The following is a 19,499-nucleotide window of genomic DNA, read 5'->3' as shown; positions in this document are numbered from 1 at the left end:
CTATTATCCAAACGGATAGAGAAGTAGATGGAGATGTTACTCATAGGATTAAATTTGGGTGAGCAAAGTGGAAGAGTGCTACGGGTTTCCTTTGTGACCCCGGCATGTCTAATAGATTGAAGGAAAAATTCTACCGCACGGCAATCAGACCAGCATTGTTATATGGTACGGAGTGTTGGACAGTGAAACACTGTCACATTCATAAGATGTCGGTGGCGGAGATGCGTATGTTGAGATGGATGTGTGGTCATACGAGAAAGGATCGGGTGAGTAATGAAATAATTAGGACAAAAGTAGGGGTTACATCTATTGAGAATAAAATGAGGAAAAACCGACTAAGGTGGTTTGGCCATGTAAGACGAAGAGCGCTTGATGCGCCGGTTAGGAGGACTGAAGAGTGGCAAATGGATGTAGTGGTGAGGGGTAGGGGAAGACCTAAGCAAACGTGGAGGAGGGTGATCGAAAGTGATATGAGTTTATTGAGGATTGAGAAAAATATGGTAGTGGATAGGACAGAGTGGAGGGAGAGAATTTGTGTCGCTGATACGACTTGATTTCACGGTTTTATATGATGGTTCATGTTAGCCGACCCCGAATCATTTTGGGACTAAGACTTTGTTGTTGTTGTTGGTAAAACAATTTTCTCACTTATATTTTTTCTATTGACTAACTTTAAATTTTAGTTGATTTACTTTTTTTTAAGAGATAAGATGTAAAAATGCTACAATTTTTTTATACATAGAAATAATTTTACTTCTAACGTCTAAAATTGTGTAATTTAATTTTACATTTAACATTGGCAACCAAGATCGATTTTACCCTAACATTGACAAGTTGAGTCAATTGGAGAAATTATTCATCAAATTATCTTCTCAGTCATGAATCTTGTCATCTACACTTCACATATACATCATTTTATCACTTTTTAGTATCAGATCACAAACATATGATTAAACGTGAAAAAAAATAAAAAAATATTGTATTTTGTATGAGTTGGAAAAAAAACTCAAATATTTGACCGAACTTAAAAATATTAATCTTCAATTCTTAATCATAGAAAATATGAAATTTTTTTTTTTAAAACAACCCGATATGCAATTGGTACAAAATAAGGAACAAAATATCCGTGTTTTATAATAATGTCTGAAATTGATCCAACCTGTCAACGTTAGATGTAAAATTGCTCTTAACTGCTAATATTATGGGTAAAATTGTACAATTTTAAACGTTAGGGGTATTTTAGCATATTAAGAGTATTTTTTGCACCTTATCTCGTATTTTTTCATATGGGTGTTCATCGGTGGATTCAGTTTAAAAATCAAATCGAAATAACCGAAAACCTAATAACACCTAAAATGAGAACCGAACCGAACGGAATAATATTTATAAACCGAACTGAATGTTTCGATTCGGTTTGATTTTCGGTTTCAACACATACTAAATAATTTTTTATTTTTTTTAATTTTTTTGTTTTATGTTATATAATTATAATATCTTATTATTTAGAATTAATAAATTATTGTGTATCAACTTATTTATTATATATTAAGTTATTAAATCTAATTATTTTATATCAACTTATCTAATTAACGTTATTATTTCATTATAAAATGAACTAGGGTTATTGAAAACTCAAAATTAAAAAAGTAACTTGTAAATTCAAATCGAGAAAAAAAATAACTTAAGTAATTAATAAATAATTTAGATATAATTTATACAAAAAAGTAACTAATAAATAATTTATATGATTAAAAAAAATAATAATTTATAAATAACTTATTAAATTCAAATCATAAAAAGATGGCTTATATAAGAGTTCTTATATTAAGCATCCGGTCTTCCATGTCACTCGGAGGACTCCCAATTCACATTTGGACACGTATATTGTGACCCCACGTATTATATAATTTATTTGATCAGTTCGATTAATTTGATTATTTTATCATAAAAAATGAACCCATTGATATTACCAATATATTTCATAAACTAAAACTAAAACCAAATCTAATAGATCAAAAAACTGTACCGAAAAACCGAAATTCATCGACACGGTCGGTTATTTCAGTTAGATTCGGTTTTTAAACACCCTTATTTTTTCATAAACAAACAGGCTAATAATTTCATTTAGGGCTGTAATCGAGCCGAGCTTTGGCCTGCTCAAGTTCTGCTCGCTATAAAATTAACGAGTTTGAGCGCGAGCCGAGCTTTGGTTTGCTCAAGCTCGGCTCAACTCATTAGAAAATAAACGAGCTTGAGTCGAGCTTCGAGCCCAATATCCTCTTTGAACTTGGTTCATTAAGAAAATTATCTAACCACGAATTGTTTGTGAGTAAATCGTTAATTATATTTACAAAGTTTAGTTGCAAATAGCTCTTTAATCGTGTATATAAACAAACTCATAAGCAAAGTTCGTGAATAAATAAACAAAATGCTTATAAATAGTTCGTATATTACTCATTTATTATCTTTGTAAACTAATAGAAAATGAAATAATATTAAGTTTAAATATTTATGAACTAACACAAAACTAAAACTTATTCATAGATGTTCTAATCGAGTCTGCTCGCGAGCTTTCGAATCAAGCTTTAGTCTACTCAAACTCGGCTTATTTATGAACCGGGGCCAGTAAAGGGCTGTTGACAAATCGAATCGAACCGAACTTTTATCGAACGGATCACCGAACCGCTCATGAGCGGCTTGGCTCATTTACAGTCCTAGACAGTAACTTGTAAAATGGGTGGTAAATTGCACTTCCAGTTTTGATCACATGCACCTTAATGAATATGTAGAATTTACTCGTTCACCATTAGATCTAGGCTTATTAGAATCCTAAGGTGGAGATTCAAAGTATCCTAAAACTTAGATTTAATAAGCCTAGATCTAACGGTGATGGTGAATGAGCAAATTCACTCGCTCATTAAGATGTGAAAATTACTGATTGCACTTCTAATAATTTCATTTGATGCTGCCGCCAAATGTAATACAAACGGAAGCAGATTATCGTAGCCTTAACAGCTGCAACCACCCGACCCAACAAACAAGAAATGGTTTGAACTTTGAAGAGGCGGAGAATTCAAAGTCTCCGATTCAAACCCATTCTTTCCCTGTAAATTCCAATTCAATCCAATTTTTTTTTTCCCTGTCACAGAGTAATGGAGCAAGCACTCTCTAATCACTCTATCTCCTTCTCAATCTCCATTCCCAAATCCTTCCGTTTCTCATCCAACTATGTCTCTCCTTCATCAATTCGATGTCAATCTGAAATCAGTTCCGAACGGAATGATGATACGGCGAAGAAAGGTCCATATCCAGGTGGAATGACGGGGCCGTACACCGGTAGAGATCCAAATGTGAAGAAGCCTGAGTGGTTGAGGCAGAGAGCTCCTCAAGGGGAAAGGTTTCAAGAGGTTAAAAACTCTCTCTCTCGATTGAAACTCAATACTGTTTGTGAAGAAGCTCAGTGCCCTAATATTGGGGAGTGTTGGAATGGAGGCAGCGATGGTATTTCTACTGCTACTATTATGCTTCTTGGTGATACTTGTACTCGTGGTTGTAGATTTTGTGCTGTTAAAACTAGTAGAAATCCTGCTCCGCCTGATCCTATGGAGCCTTACAACACTGCTGAAGCCATTGCAAGCTGGGGGTACTTGTTTCACTCTTACATTTTTTTGAATTACTCTCATCGAGAACTTATCTTTTCGAATCATTCTTCTAATCTCTTGCTATCCTAGACTGTTCATAACCGTTAATCCTCGGTGTTTTCATCCTTGATTTTGTGATAAATGACTTTGCACATAGAAAGTTCATAGCATTTTGCTTCATCTGGAATCTGATATTCGGTGGAAACATCCAATTTATCTATGAAGTAATGTTCCCCTTAATTTACAGATGGAACCAAACACAATCTTGAGAATTTATTTTGACCTCTATTCTCTATTTGGATTATTTATTTATTTTAATTTTCATTATATTGAGTACAATTTCCCTTTAAGATGTGTGTTTTTTGAATTCATTAGGGTGGATTACATAGTTTTAACAAGTGTAGATCGTGATGATATACCTGATGGTGGAAGTGGACATTTTGCTCAGACTGTTCAAGCTATGAAGGTGTGTTTTTCTCTTATTGCACTTTTTTCGGTTACTCTACGGTTCTCAAGGGGTAATGGAGATAGTTGCAGAACAGATTGGGACATGAATGACCAGTGATGAATACAGGATTCACTGATAGGGGTGCTTACCGTGATTTATGGATGCTAATCTTTTACATAAAAAAATTAGAGTCCCGTACACAGTTTCTTAGAATTTTTGGCTTTTCCGGCATGCATAACAGATTTTGACTCCTCTTTCAGAAACTCAAGCCTGAGATCATGGTGGAATGTTTGACTTCTGATTTTCGGGGTGACCTAAAGGCTATAGAAACTTTGGCACATTCAGGATTAGATGTCTTTGCCCACAATATTGAAACCGTGAAACGGCTTCAACGGATTGTTAGAGACCCTAGAGCTGGGTAAGTAGCATGCTGTTGGTTGGAACACGTTTTGGAAGTTAAAATTGTTTTATATTTTGTTAATGGCTTGTTATGTTGGGATCTAAACTAAAACGTAGTTGAAATGTTATGGTAGGCTGAAATCAGGGGAACCTTAGTGGAATTTTACCAAGTTGAATTCATGAATTAGGCCAAATGTTACATAATTAGATTGTAAAATACTCGTATTCAATAATGTGTTTATTTGATTCATAGAAATCTGCATTAAAAACAAGACCATTGCATGAAAGAACCAAGTATTAAAGCTCCTTTAGTCATATGCCAGATCATAGTTGTTAAAGGCGTGCCTTACGCAAGGGGCAAGGTAGTGAGCCTTGATTGGACAAGCCAAGGTGCAGTTTAAAAGGCTCTCGCCTTGTGCGCCTTGCCTCGGCTTCGGAGCCTGAGTCAAGGCGCGCCTCAGTAACATATATTATTTTCATTGGGGTTTTTGTTTTTGTACTGTTTTGTGTAAAACAAATGGTTGATTAATCTCAACCACTAATCTAATCTAAATATTAATCTTAATCCTTGATCTAACTAAGAATAGTAACATATACTGTTTTCACTAGGTTTTTTTTACTGTTTTATGTTAATGTCTCTATGAAGGAGGAACGGATCCAGGAGGGTTTAGGGGGACTTGAGCACCCACTGGTCGCTGGAAAACGCCGAAACTGTGAACAAGGCTTTAATTTCTTATGTAAAAACACTAAAAAGTATCAATTTTAGCACCCATAAATCACAATAAGCACCTCTCTTAGCGAATCCTGGATCCCTCTGCTATGAAATATGAACTTAACTTGGTGTTTTTTACATTTAGTGTAATTTTTTTATGTGGTTTTGTCTTGTTTGTGGTCATATTTTTTTTTTAGTTTATGCTTTAACTCGTAAGAGGGCGAGCCTTGGCGCAACGGTAAAAACGTTGTTGCCGTGTGACCAGAGGTCACGGGTTCGAGTCTTAGGAGCGGCCTCTTGCCAATTAAATTGGCAAGGGAAGGCTTGCCCCCAATACACCCTTGTGGTGGGACCCCTCCCCGGACCCTCGCTCAGCGGGGACGCGTAATGCGACCGGGCCGCCCTTTTTTATGCTTTAACTCGTAATAGAGTATTAGTGATATTGATATGCTTTAACTAGTAATAGTGTATATCTTTTTTTCCTGCGCCTTGCGTTGTGCCTTGAGCCTAGGCTCGAGGACCCTTTAGCGTCTTAGTGCGCCTTTAACAACTATGTGCCAGATTACTAATTTGATCTTGAGAATGTTGCTTATAGTTCTCAGTTGTGATTCCAAATTTTCTCTTGACAATGCAGGTATGAACAGAGTTTATCAGTTTTGAAACATGCAAAGCTCAGCAAGAATGGAATGGTAACAAAAACTTCCATCATGTTGGGTCTAGGAGAAACAGATGATGAGTTGAAGGAAGCTATGGCTGATTTAAGGGCAATAGATGTAGACATTTTGACACTCGGACAATATTTACAGGTAGCTTCTGTGCAAATCTGTCCCAATTATCTTATGTAGTATTCTAAAGTTTTTCAAAATTGTATTAGCTCGTCGCATTCCAGAATTATTGCTCTAGTTTTGAAGAGCTTAGTCTGTTCCAATATGAAGCATCGACACTTCTAGGAGTTCGGAGTATCCGTGTCGGACATGGGGACACAGCAAAAAAGTGTCCACTGTTCTTTTTCTTGTTTTTTTAAATGGGGGCACGGTGGGAACACTTCGGAGACACTCCGGGACACTTTGGGGACACTTTTTACAAAAAGAAAACAAATCTAAATCTATGACTATCAGTTTTGCGAGAAGCCAAAAATCCAAATAAAACAAAATAAATGTTGAAAAACATAAACTTTCTTCCGCGATCACACTAAGTCTATCTTCTTCTGTAAATGGTGGTTTCCATCCTTCTTGTTTGCTCTTTTCTAATCCGTTTGTTGCCCTCGTCTTCAATTTATTTTCTTTCCTCTCTTCTCTTCCAATTCCAAAATTATTTTCTCTTTCAATTCCAGTGTGTTTTGTTCTCTTTTTATAGTTGTTTTTGTTTTAATTTCAGTTAGTGTGACTCAATGGGTTTTCTGAGTTGTTATTATGGATGTTTTATAGGGTTTGTAATGACTTATAAAAAACTTTATGGATGTTTTTATGGTTCGTAAAGACTTATGAATGTTATTTATGATTTTTCATAACTTTTGAATGTTATTTATGATTTTTAAATTTTATACTTATATAATTAATATATATAAAAAATTAGTGTGTCCAGCCGCACACGTGTCTCACATTTTTTAAAAATTCCATATGTTGCGACCGCTCTCGCACCCGCACCCTTGCCAGTGCTTGATAGGGTCCAATCTGTTACCTTTGTGGATTCTGTCGTTGCTTAAGCTGACTAACTGTACTACCAGAGTTCATGAGATTATCTTATTATGTGTTTTTTACTAGCTGTACTACCAGAGTTCATGAGATTATCTTATTATGTGTATTTTACTAGCTAAAATTGATTATGTGATCATTAGTAATGTAAGATTGGTTGTGTGTTCTGCAGCCAACCCCATTGCACTTGACTGTGAAAGAGTATGTTACACCGGAAAAATTTGCTTTCTGGAAAGAATATGGAGAATCCATAGGGTTCCAGTATGTGGCTAGTGGACCTCTGGTAAGCTTGCTTTCAACTGTGTAAATAATTTTATTTTTAAGGTGTATGTCTTTGAGTGAGGTGAACCCTAGAAAGCAGGGGTAGCATTCGGGTTATCATGTTGAAATAATGTTATGTTTCGGGGATAAAGACCAAATTTAAACGGGAAGACCAAATTTAACCTAACTAACGTTTAGGGAAAGTACAGATTTAACTCTAACGTACGAAATGGTATAAATTTAAATCTAATGTTTCAAGTGAGATTAATCTTGACTGGTTTGACTGTTATTTAACTGTCGCATCGGACCTTCCAAACTTTAATTATGTCTAAGATATTTAGTGTTTTGCTAACGAATTCCAAAAAACCTGTTAAATTCTAATGACTAAGTTTGCCACATATAAGTTACTCACAATTTGTTTTATCAAAAAGTCTAAAAAATTTACCGTGTTACTAATATAGTTACAAATAACCAATTAAAACTGTACAAAACTGCTATTAAATATCGACAAACTTGTTTGAGAGCTTGACTATTAAATAATAGTCAAACCAGTCTTTTCAAAATTAACGTAGGACTAAAACTGATTTTGCTTGGAAACTTAAGGATAAATTTATGTATGTTAAGGCTAAATTTGTACTTCCCTTAAAACGTTAAGGTTAGATTTGACTTTACACTTTGTTACATCCGTGGCCACTAAGTTTTAACTAACTCCTCAAAATGACCCTTAAAGACCTCAAAATGAAAATATTCAAGAACTAAAGTCGTTCAGAACGACATTTACCATGAACCCACATTTTTTTCTTTCCAAAATCATCATTTTTGGAGCTTTCTCTCTCTAAAAATCTACTTTCTCTCCTAACCAAACAACACGTAAATGATCTCAAAATATCAAGAATTAAAGTTGTTTAGAATATCATTAATTCTTGAAACGTTTTATTTTGAGGCCGTCAATGGTCATGTTGAGGCATTGATTGCAGTTTAGTGACCATGGGGTAACAAAGTGTAAAGTTCAGTGGCTTTCAATGTTGCATTTTGAAGTTTAATGGCCTTACCGTGAAAATTGGTAAAGTTCAGTGGCCATGGATGTAATTTACCCGACATAAATGTAATCGCGTCAATTGGATTTTGTCAGTTGAATTGTTTTCAAAATCGTGTTGTCATGTAAGGAATTGCTACTCCTACTACTAGATATACATGCTGTCATGGAACCAATTGAACTAAAAGCTCGAGCTTATAGTTAAAGGTCCACTCCATATTAATATTTGATACAACCCCACACGCGCGAATGCCCACTGGACTTGAAGCGTGCACAACACAGGCCCAACCCTGGACCACTTGATCACACTGGCTCTGATACCATGTCATGGAACCACTTTAACTAAAACTCAAGCTGATAGTTAAAGGTCCACTCCATATTATCTGACACATGCAAACTCCTAATGCTTGTATTCCACCACTTGTATTACATTGTGGTTTATTTTTTGAAGGTTATTTTTTAGAAATAGTGTTTTCATTATCAGTTTTCGCGTCTGTTTTTGTATCCATGCAACATAGTGTCGAACATGTAAATGACATAATATGATCATGATACGGTAGCCTGTTTGTGAATCCGTTAAGAGGAGAAAAGAAAGATGTGATTTGCTCACAAGAAAAGATGATATATTTGCAGGTTCGATCCTCATATAGGGCAGGGGAGTTGTATGTTAAGACAATGGTAAAAGAAAGAGCTATGGCAACTGCTGCCAAATTGTAGTGGTCTCAGCTGAGGTCTGTCATTTGGTTTTGAGCTTCCGGACAACTAGCAAGAGGGGTGGGAAAAGGCGGTTAACCGAATCGATAGTTATGGTTTAGATTTATATAAGAGTTTAGGTTTTTTTTGGTTATAATAAGAGTTTAGGTTTTTAATATATAAAAACTTACGGTTTCGCTTAACCGAACCGTATATATTATTATTTATATTATATCTAATGTTATTATTTAGAAACTTAGAAATCCATTTATCAAAATACGGTTAACAATTGCTTTTGGTTATTATTTTTAAGGTCCTAATTGTTTGTCGGAAAATATTATGCAGTAAGATATTTTCCCTGATTTTTTGACTTGCTTTCACGTCTTTCTTCTTATTCAAACAACTGCTGCTATTTTCCAGTGTTTGTTTAGGAAAATAAGTTAATGGAAAATTTTAAATTAGTCAACATGAAATATTACGAAGAAAGTTACCCTTTTAAAAAAGTAAAACATATTTTTAAACTTTTGGAATCATATTCAATTCCTTGTTACCATTTTTAAAATAGTAGTCACCCATCACTTATCCTTATTCGGTGTTATAGCCAAATATTGGAATTATTTTCCAACATAAATTTTTTTTTGCTCAATTTTCAAAACATAATATTTTCCGACGGTTTGGATAAAAATTACAGTAAACCGTTATTTTTAATTAAACTAATGGTTAAAAATCGTTGACTGAAAAACCTAATTGAATATAGATGGACCAGTTTCAATCCTAATATCTTAAAAACCGATAGATTAGATTAGGTTAAAAAATTTCTTAATGAATCGGTTAACCCAAATTTACCCACCCGTAGCAAGGGAATTGAATTGATGATATTTATATTCAACATTTGGAAAGTGAGAAATGTGAATGCTAATTTATTAGGGAAATTTACATAGAAATTCAAATTTTAAAAAATATCTACCATTTTATCAATGATTATTTTGAATTTTATCACTCTAGAAATACTAGCAGTTACAAAGCATTTCCCTTTATTTTTTACACGGTCAGTTTATAATTTAAACTAATTACTTGACATTTACAAAATAAAGATTTATATTTTTTGATATATTAATAATTAAATCACCAACATTAATAAAACAATAATATTATTAACATTTGTGATTTTCATGTAAGGAACCCAATTTATTATTGTGCAACTATATATAATATTTTTTTTTTCGAATAATTATATATAATATTTTTATTTTCAAGAAAAGGTAAAAAAGTTAAAAAAAAATAAAATAAAAAAAGGAAGCTGCAGAAATTTAGTGCAGAAGTAGCAAATTACAGGCAGCAGTTTCTTTTGAGGGAAAATTACACAGAAATTCATATTTTAAAAACTATTTACAATTATGAAAATCGCTTTTATGTATTTTATCATTATATGATTTTAAATTTTAAAATATCAGAATATCATAATTTTATTTCTATTTTTGTCAAATTTTCAGTTATTCAGTTGCAGGAAATAAAAACAGTTTTAAAAAAACCACCAAATATGACATTTAAATAAATTTGTTTGACATTTAAATAAATTTGTTTAAAAATCTGACACAGTTATAAATAATTTGTTAATTATGATCATCGTGTAATTTACCCTTCTTTTGATTGGATACTGCGGGAGGCCCATCCCTTTTTTTCTTTTCCATGAGAAAAAATATTGCTTAGGGACTAGACACTTGGTTTTAAATGTTAGTGTGACATTTACCTATTGAAATAAATGTTCAGTTAGCTCCATGAACTTGCGTAAAATGTAATCAATTGATCACTCGGTTGCAAAAAAGTAAGTTAAATGCGGAAAATGTATTCCACGCATCTTAGAATGTTATTACATAATTCAAAATTTGATTAAAAATGAAGTTATTACTTGTTCAACTATAAAACTTGTCTTCTTTTATATTAGAACTGCATACTACGATTTTGATCATTTTACTTTTTTTAAGACGCCTACCATACATCTTCCGCATTTAACTCATTTTTTTACAACCGAGTGATCAATTGATTATATTTTGCGCAAGTTCGAGGGATTAACTGAACATTTTATGCAAGTTCAGAGGGCTATCGAGACACTTTAAAAGTTCAGGGCGCCAATCAAACTTTTTGGACAAATTCAGGTGGCAAATGATGTATTAAGCCTAAAATTAATGACTAATATTAGTAGCTCGGTGGATTCGTTCTATTTCTATAAATTGTAGGCCATTTCAAAAAATAGATGGACAATAACGGGTTTGGATCTAGTATCAATGTTTCTTTTTCAAGCCCGGCCTAGAGATACGGACTGGACGGGTATTTGGACTCGTAAACAAGCCTAATTCCAATCCACTGGTGATTATTGTAAATCGTATTATCATCGTATTAAAAGTTAACTAACTATACATTGACGTTGGATATTTTGCCTAAATAAGGGCTGCTTTAGCATTCCGGCACACCTTTTTGAGTACCTTTAAGAAGTTTGACGTGCTTCGACTCCTTTACGTGGAATTAAATAGGCTGATTTTGCAGTTTAGTGATTTGTATTAACTGTAATAAAAAATAAGGAACAAAATATTTACAGTATTGGTAATTAAGAGTAATTTTTTTTATGACGTTTAAAATGGTACAATTTTACTTCAAATATTTAAAAGTTTAACCATTTTTACTCTTAGGGCTTGATTGAATGGAGGGTTTAGAGGGGTTAATAAGGGAATGGTTAGTAAGGATTGATAGAAACCCTTGTTTGGGAGGGGGAATGGTTAGTAAGGGTTTCTATAAACTCATGTTTGGAACACACAAAAAAATTAGAAAGGTAAGGGTTTGGAGGGGTTTTGAAGTTTTTAAGAAATTCCATCCAATTTTCAACCCTCCAATTTGGTGGGTTTGTAGGGTTAGAAATTACCCTTCATTCCCTTTCCTTACCTTTCCCTATCCTTCTCTACCCTTCCTTTATTAACCCTTCCCTACCCTTCATCCAATCAAAGTTTTAATGTTTGAAAGTTAACCAATTTGCAATGATACACTAGTCATGAATCTTGGTATTTCTACTTTACATGTGTGTCATATTATCACTCATCAAAGACAGTGGAGGAGAGTGTCTAGACAATCGAAAGCAGTGGTGAATGAAACATTGTAACATCTATTGCCCTAGGTCTCGAGTTGGTGTAAGACCACTATAGAGGGAGTGACTAGTCACCCGAGACTTGTCACTAGAGTTAGCCTCGGTTCTTCACATCTTTAGTAGTGTCCCCCCTACTACTATTACTACTATTGATGGGGCATTATGGATGTATAATAGGGGTCCATATATTAATAAAACCATCAGTGCATTATTCACATATTTAGCCTCTTTCTATGTGACCGTTGTTTGTTTTTAGGGAAAAGTATAAAAATAAACATTGTGGTTACATCTGTTTTCGATCGGCACCTTTGTGGTTTAAAAATTTACAATATGGTACCTTGAGGTTCATTCCGTTAGCAAACACATACCAAATTGACTAACAATGTTTAAAAAAATTAAAAATAAAAAAGAGTTAATTTTATAAAGGGAAAAGAGTTAATTTTATCCTTATATTTATTTATTTTATAAATTAACCCCCATTATTATCTAATTATCACAAACAAATCCCAAAATAAAAAATAAAAATCAATTACACCATCTTCTTTATTTCTCTTTAATTTCTTATTTTTTTTCTACTTTCTCTTTCTTCTCTCTCTTTTTGTTAATTTTTCTCTCTCTAAAATCAATTCAACAAGAGTTATGGATGTATGTGTTCGGGTATACTTGTTCTTATTGTCTGCCAACCATTATTTTTAAGGTCCTAACAAAGACACAAGGTGAAATAATGGTCGGCAGATAAGAAGAATAGGTATACCCGAACACATACATTTATTGCTTTTATGTTGAATCGATTCTAGAGAGAGAAAAATTAATAAAGAGGAGAGAGAAGAGAGAGAAAGTAGATAAAAAATAAAAAATTAAAGAGAAATAAAAAGGATGGTGTAATTGATTTTTATTTTTTATTTTGAAGTTTGTTTGTGATAATTAGATAATAAAAGAGTTAATTTATAAAATAAATAAATAAAATAATAAAATTAATTCTTTTTCCTTTGACTTTTTTAAACATCATTAATCAATTTGACATGTGTTTGCTAACAGAATGAACCTCACAATACCATTTTATAAATTTTTAAATCATAAAGATACCGATGGAAAACAGATGTAACTACAAGATTTATTTTTATATTTTTCCTTTTCCCTTGTTTATATACGCGATTGTTATGGATTGCTTATATGGTATTCAAGGGCGTATACAGGGGGGCCTGGGCCCCTCCGGCCGCCGGAAATACCATAGTCACGAGTAGTTTCGGCCCCCCTAATATTAATCTATATAGAAACTATGTAGTAATATTTCATTATTTAAAAGTAGATGAGATGGTTAAAACACTTGCTTTTTTCTAAAAGATCCTAGGTTCAATTCCCCTCAACCTCAATTTATTTTAGAAAATGTTTGTTTATTTAAATTTTATTTTTTAATAATTATAAAACTATGTTACTGATAACATCGAGATATTATCATGAGGACCAAAAGAGATATTCGCCTTTAAGTATGCCACGTAGCAAAGGAAGTCGGCTGGCGAATCTCCCTGGATTAGCTCTAGGAGATCCGCTGGTGGATCTCTAAGGCGAATCTCTCCATTCACCTTGGTAACGGCTGGCCGCCGGCTCGGCCATAAAGGGTCATTAAATGGATCATTAACTGTCTTACCCGCCAGGTTAAGAGTAACTTGTAACCGCCATTAAATGAGCATTAATGGAGACTTTCTAGTTACCTAGAGGTTACGAACTTCTCAACTATATATAGCCTACCATTCTAGGCTATCAAGGTACTCACACTTTTCTATATTCTCTAAGCTTCGTCAATACAGTTTATTCTTCATATTCTCTACTGACTTTGGCATCGGAGTTTCCCCCGTCGAACCCAACGACGCCCCCCACAGGGACGAGCTCCGATCAGAAATTTCTCCCTTTTTATCAATTGGTGCGGTGAACGTGGAATCCTTGATCAAATAAAGGGTTTTTCGTTCACACTGAAACATCATGACCGATGGAGGACAAAATCCCTCCTCTGGGATTGAATCACCGATAATTACACCATCTAGTGCTGGTCGCACTAACACAACTGCTCCTATAACAAATATCGATGGAAATATGCCCACTGCTTCTTTCATCGATATGTGTGCTCGGGATATCGAGGCACGGTATGGGCTTGAAATTGGGAACCGCCTCCGGGCGTTCATGACTCTTCCTCCTCGTTGGAGTACGGTATCTACGTCAGCTGTCTCATCTTTACCTCCATTAAACTTTGGTCTGGGACCAGGTGCCCATAGCTCTTCATTCCTTCAAGCTCACAACATTGATTCCATGATAACTACTACGGCATCGGGTGGCGGACGACCGGTTATCAGGGAGTTATTTCCTGGTGAAGGAAGTCGAAGGAATGATACGGTCCCTCCTGGCGGATCAGAGGTTCCAAGGTTTAATCTTGATGGACCAAATGTACCTAGGCGCCCACGGACAAATTCGTCTCTTCGCGGATTTAAGGAGCCCATTCGTAAAAAGCATAAAAAGGATAAAAATAAGCGAGCAAGATCCCCACGCCGTGGCAGATCACCTCCATCTACTAGTCGTAGAAGAAGCGAAAGGCCAGAAAAAACATCTCATGTAGGCGGACCACCGCCACATCCATCTTTAGGAACTGTTGGACACACCTCGTCTAGAGGTCAACAAGGAGGAAATGGTCCAACTCCCCCAGGCAGAGGAAGTGGTGGAGGAGATGGTGGAGGGAGAGGAGGGGGCGGACGTGGTAATGCAGGAAGACATTCGCCATCAGATCCATCGTCTGAGTCAAGTTCTTCCTCTTCTTCTTCTCCAAGCAGATCGCCACGAAGGGGTCACCCCAGAGCAGATCCGGAGAATTTTGATGATAGAGTGAGGGCCCTAGTACTCCAAATGAACGAAGAAAATGCTAGGCACAATCCATTCGCCAATAGGGATTCTCCTTTTGCAGCTTGGATCGAGGCAGAGGAAACCGACAGAGCTTTCAAGATTCCTAATCTCGCAATATACACAGGCAAAGATAATCCAGAGGCTCATGTTCGAAAGTATCGAATCTTGGCCAGGCTCAATCGAGCCACCGAACCCGTGCTCTGCAAAATGTTTGTCACCACGCTGGGAGGTCCAGCTTATTTGTTGTTTCAATCTCTACCTCCAGGATCAATAAACATCTTTGATCAATTAAGCAGGGAATTTTGTGCTAAATTTGCTGGTTGTATTCCTGCAGTGGTGAAATCTGGAAAGCTTTTTGAATTAAAGCAGAAGGCGAATGAACCCCTCCGAGACTATGTGGACACTTTCAACCAATTGTGTATACAAATCGTTGATGTAGATATCTCCGTAGCTGTGGAGTGTTTTGTGAGAAACACTACTTGTAAAAGTTTGCAAGAGGATCTCATTCGTAAAAAGCCCACTAGCATGGCAGAGTTAATGGAGCGTTGCAAAGACTTTATAGAGGTAGATGACATCCGCCGAGGTTCGCCATCATCGCCAAAAAAGGACAGAGGCGAATCTCGTCCTCGGGACCGGGACAAGGACAAATGTCAGGATTCTTCCTCTCGAAACAAACGAAGGGATTCTCGGAACAAATCGACGTTTGTCACCTCCTTCACACCTCTCAATGCTTCTAAAAGTGAAGTTCTTATGTGGATTGAGAACAACCAGCACAAGCGGAGCATTTCATACCCCGAGCCAAAAGGGGGGGAGTACACCAATAAAGGTAAAAATCCCAAAAATTATTGTAAGTATCACAGGAAAAATGGCCATGATACAGATGCTTGCTGGGAGTTAGCTCGAGAAATTGAACGACTCATTGAAAGAGGTAAATTGGATCGGTTCATCCAAGCGGAAGGAAAAGAAGATGATAGAACCAAGGAGGACCTAAAGAAGAAAGGAAAGGGTACCATCAATGTCATAGCAGGCGGGCCTGGTTATCAGCCAGCATTGAAAAAGGCGAAGACGACCGCCCTTGATAGGACATCATTAAACCGCCCTTTCTCAGATGCAGGTCCTGAGATTCCACCCCATGCGGATGCACTGGTTGTCACCATGATGGTTGAAGGTTGGGAAATGAAGAGGGTAATGATTGATACGGGAAGTTCATGTAATGTCATTACCCGAGGAGCATTCGCCAAACTCAGGATTGATCCCGTCCAAGTGAAGCCGACGGTGGTCGACATTTTGGGAGTAACAGGTCATACCATTCAGACGAAAGGCCAAGTTACTTTGGATTGTGAGCTTACTGACAATGATCAAGTTTGGAGAGGAGATTTGGAATTCTCGGTCTTGGATGGACAATTAGCTTACAATATTATCCTCGGACGACCTTTTATCTCCGAAGTCGCAGCTCTTATCTCTATTCGCCATTTGACACTTTACATTCCCACGGTCAAGGGAGGTGTGATGGTCAAAGGTTGTCAAAAAGTGGCCCAAGAAACATATTCGGCATCCTTAATGATTCGCCCTCAATCTAAGGAAGAAGACGAAGAGGAGCGTGTCACAATGGCCTTAGGCGAAACCGAAATGTACTTTATGGCAGAGGAGAAGCAGGTGCGGATAGCTAAGGGGCTACAAGGCAAGATCAGAGATGCAATCACCAAAGTACTTTGTGAAGCTGAAGATGTCTTCACATGGAAGGATGAAGTTCTCCCCGGAATTAGCCCGGACGTGATCATCCATAAACTCAACATCGATAAAGATGCAGTTCCTGTGGCTCAGAAGCGGAGAAACCATGGTCCGGAAAGGCAAAAGGTGATAGAGGAAGAAATCACCAAGCTCCAAAAGGCGGATGCCATTGAGGAGGTACTTTACACCCAGTGGCTGGCGAACGTCGTGCTAGTTAAGAAAGCTGGCGGATCTTACCGCATGTGCATTGACTTTACAAATCTCAATAAAGCTTGCCCCAAGGATAACTATCCTTTGCCATGCATAGACATGCTTGTGGATGGAACTGCCGGTCACGCAATGTATTCCTTTACCGACGTGAAGTCAAGCTATCATCAAATCCCCATGGAACCCTCAGATAGAATCAAGACCTCGTTCGTGACGCATCAAGCTACTTATTGTTTTAAAGTCATGCCCTTCGGGCTTAAGAACGCAGGTGCTACCTATCAGAGGATGATGAATAAGATATTCGCGGACAATAAGAGCGATCATTATTCTGTCTATGTAGATGATATGATCATTAAAAGCACAACTGTAGAAAGGCATGCAGAGGATATAAAGGAGGTATTGGGCGTACTTCGGCACCACAACATCAAGTTGAATCCAGAGAAATGCACTTTCGGGGCAACATATGGGAAGTTTTTAGGATTCATGATCAGCGAAAAAGGAGTTAGCCCAAATCCTGACAAGGTCAAAGCAGTCCTAGAAATGCAAGCGCCCCAGAATATCAGAGAAGTACAACGCCTCAACGGGCGTATCATAGCCTTGGACAGGTTTATCTCTTGCTCAGCTCGTAGATGTCAGCCTTTTTTCGAAGTCATCAAGAAACAAAAAGCATTCGAGTGGAATGAGGATTGTCAAAATGCCTTCGAAGGAATCAAGTGGTTCCTCACAGAGCCACCCATGATGAGCCGACCTTTGAAAGGGGAGGATCTATACATGTACGTATCGGTCACGGATAAAGCCGTATGCACGGTCATGATACGAGAAGAAGATGGCCAACAATTCCCAATTTATTACGTGAGCAAAGTTTTGAAAGACGCTGAAACCAGATATTCAAAGCTGGATAAAATGGCACTGGCTGTTGTAACCACGGCAGTTCGCCTTAGGCCATATTTTCAGGCGCATAATGTAATAGTTCGAACCAATATACCAATGAGAAAGGTATTGCAGAAGCCGGACACTTCAGGAAGGTTGATGGAATGGGCGATTCGCCTGGGCGAATTTGATGTAAGATATGAAAGCAGATCATCTTTGAAAAGTCAGGTCCTGGCGGACTTCGTGAATGAATTCACTGACGAATGGATATCTCATCCCAAGCCTCCGTTAGAAGAATGGTCGATGTACACTGATGGAGCTTCCTCGACGGATGGAGCAGGGGTGGGAGTTGTGATCAAAGGTCCCCACTACATAAGATTGCGATACGCAGCAAAATTAAATTTCCATGCCACTAATAACGCTGCTGAGTACGAAGCTCTGATACTGGGATTACGTCTACTTCAAGAAATCACCCCAGAGCGGATCGTGATATATAGCGATTCAAAACTAATGGTCAACCAAGTAATCAAGAATTACGAGGTGAAAGACGAGGTTCTGGCCAAATATGTAGCAGAAGTCAAAAAGTTGCTGGATCACCTTGAAGTTAAAGAAACTAAGTGGGAATTGATTCACATACCAAGGGAATCCAATACAGAGGCTGATCAATTGGCCAAAATGGCTTCTTGTGAGGAAAAATGGGCGGACCCGGATTGTCCCTTTGAAGTAAAAATGGCTCCAGCATTTGCCCCTGAAGAAGTGTCCCTACTCACAACGGTGGAAGATGATTGGAGGTCAGTCATCCGCCAATATCTGCTAAATGGAACATTACCTGAAGACAAGGAAGACGCACGGAGGATAGTCAGGAGATCAGCTTATTTCTCCTTGATCAATGATGGTCTTTATAGAAAATCCTTTAGTCATCTTTGGCTAAAATGCATTCTACCAGAAGAAGGGCAGCAGATCCTCAAGGAGCTACACGAGGGATCTTGCGGGTCGCATGAAGCATCCGCCACGATCTTGAAGAAATCCAGGTTAGCAGGTTTCTACTGGCCCACAGCTGAATTAGATGCCCAGAGTTTGGTAGAATCTTGTCACAATTGTCAGATTCACGCAAATGAGTCACATACTATCAAACATATCCAAAAGCCAATCATTGAGGGACGTCCATTCGCCCTCTGGGGAATAGACATCGTTGGCCCATTTCCCCCAACTCGTCGGCAAAAGAGGTACGTAATAGTGGCAGTAGACCATTTCACCAAATGGGTAGAAGCCGAGGCTGTTTCCTCTATTACAGCAGAACAGATGGTGGAGTTTGTCAAGGACAACATCGTGGGAAGATATGGCATTCCACATACCATCATCACTGACAACGGAACACAGTTTAACTGTGGCAAATTCAAGGCTTTCTGTGAGGGGTTGGGCATCCTGAACAGATTCGCCTCCATTTATTATCCTCAGTCCAATGGAATGACCGAAGTTACCAATCGGACAATTGTTAAGGGGATAAAGAAGAGGTTGGGAGAGCATGACAAGAAGTGGGCGGATCAGCTTACAAGTGTTTTATGGGCTTATCATACCACCCCAAGAACAGCTACTGGGGAAACACCATTCGCCCTTTCTCATGGAGTGGAGGCCGTGATCCCAGTTGAAATACAAGTCCCTAGTGATCGGGTAGCCTTTTATTGTGAAGAGGACAACAACAAACGACTAAGGGAGCGTTTGGATCAGGTTGAGGATCGCAGGAACCAATCCTATGTACGCATGGCAGCATACAAACAGCGG

At 37.2% G+C, this 19,499-nt stretch overlaps 1 protein-coding gene across 1 annotated transcript; it reads left to right on the top strand.

Moving 5' to 3' along the window:
* Positions 1-3,020: 3,020 nt before the first annotated feature.
* Positions 3,021-9,189, top strand: LOC136224483 (lipoyl synthase, chloroplastic). The gene is made up of 6 exons (XM_066012830.1): positions 3,021-3,643; positions 4,017-4,107; positions 4,350-4,507; positions 5,835-6,006; positions 7,067-7,177; positions 8,825-9,189. Exons 1-6 carry the CDS (start codon positions 3,153-3,155, stop codon positions 8,906-8,908), a joined length of 1,107 nt encoding a protein of 368 aa, XP_065868902.1. The 5' UTR covers positions 3,021-3,152; the 3' UTR covers positions 8,909-9,189.
* Positions 9,190-19,499: the final 10,310 nt, after the last annotated feature.

The sequence above is a fragment of the Euphorbia lathyris genome, chromosome 3, assembly GCF_963576675.1.
Source record: "Euphorbia lathyris chromosome 3, ddEupLath1.1, whole genome shotgun sequence".
Taxonomy (NCBI): Eukaryota; Viridiplantae; Streptophyta; class Magnoliopsida; order Malpighiales; family Euphorbiaceae; genus Euphorbia; species Euphorbia lathyris.
Note: the sequence above shows the minus strand (reverse complement) of the source record. Positions and strands in the feature narration are given on the sequence as shown.

Coding starts and splice junctions, on each gene's coding strand:
- LOC136224483 (XM_066012830.1), top strand. CDS start 3,153: ATGGAGCAAGCACTCTCTAATCACTCTATCTCCTTCTCAATCTCCATT. Junction 3,644..4,016: donor GAAGCCATTGCAAGCTGGGG/GTACTTGTTTCA, acceptor TGAATTCATTAG/GGTGGATTACATAGTTTTAA. Junction 4,108..4,349: donor AGACTGTTCAAGCTATGAAG/GTGTGTTTTTCT, acceptor CTCCTCTTTCAG/AAACTCAAGCCTGAGATCAT.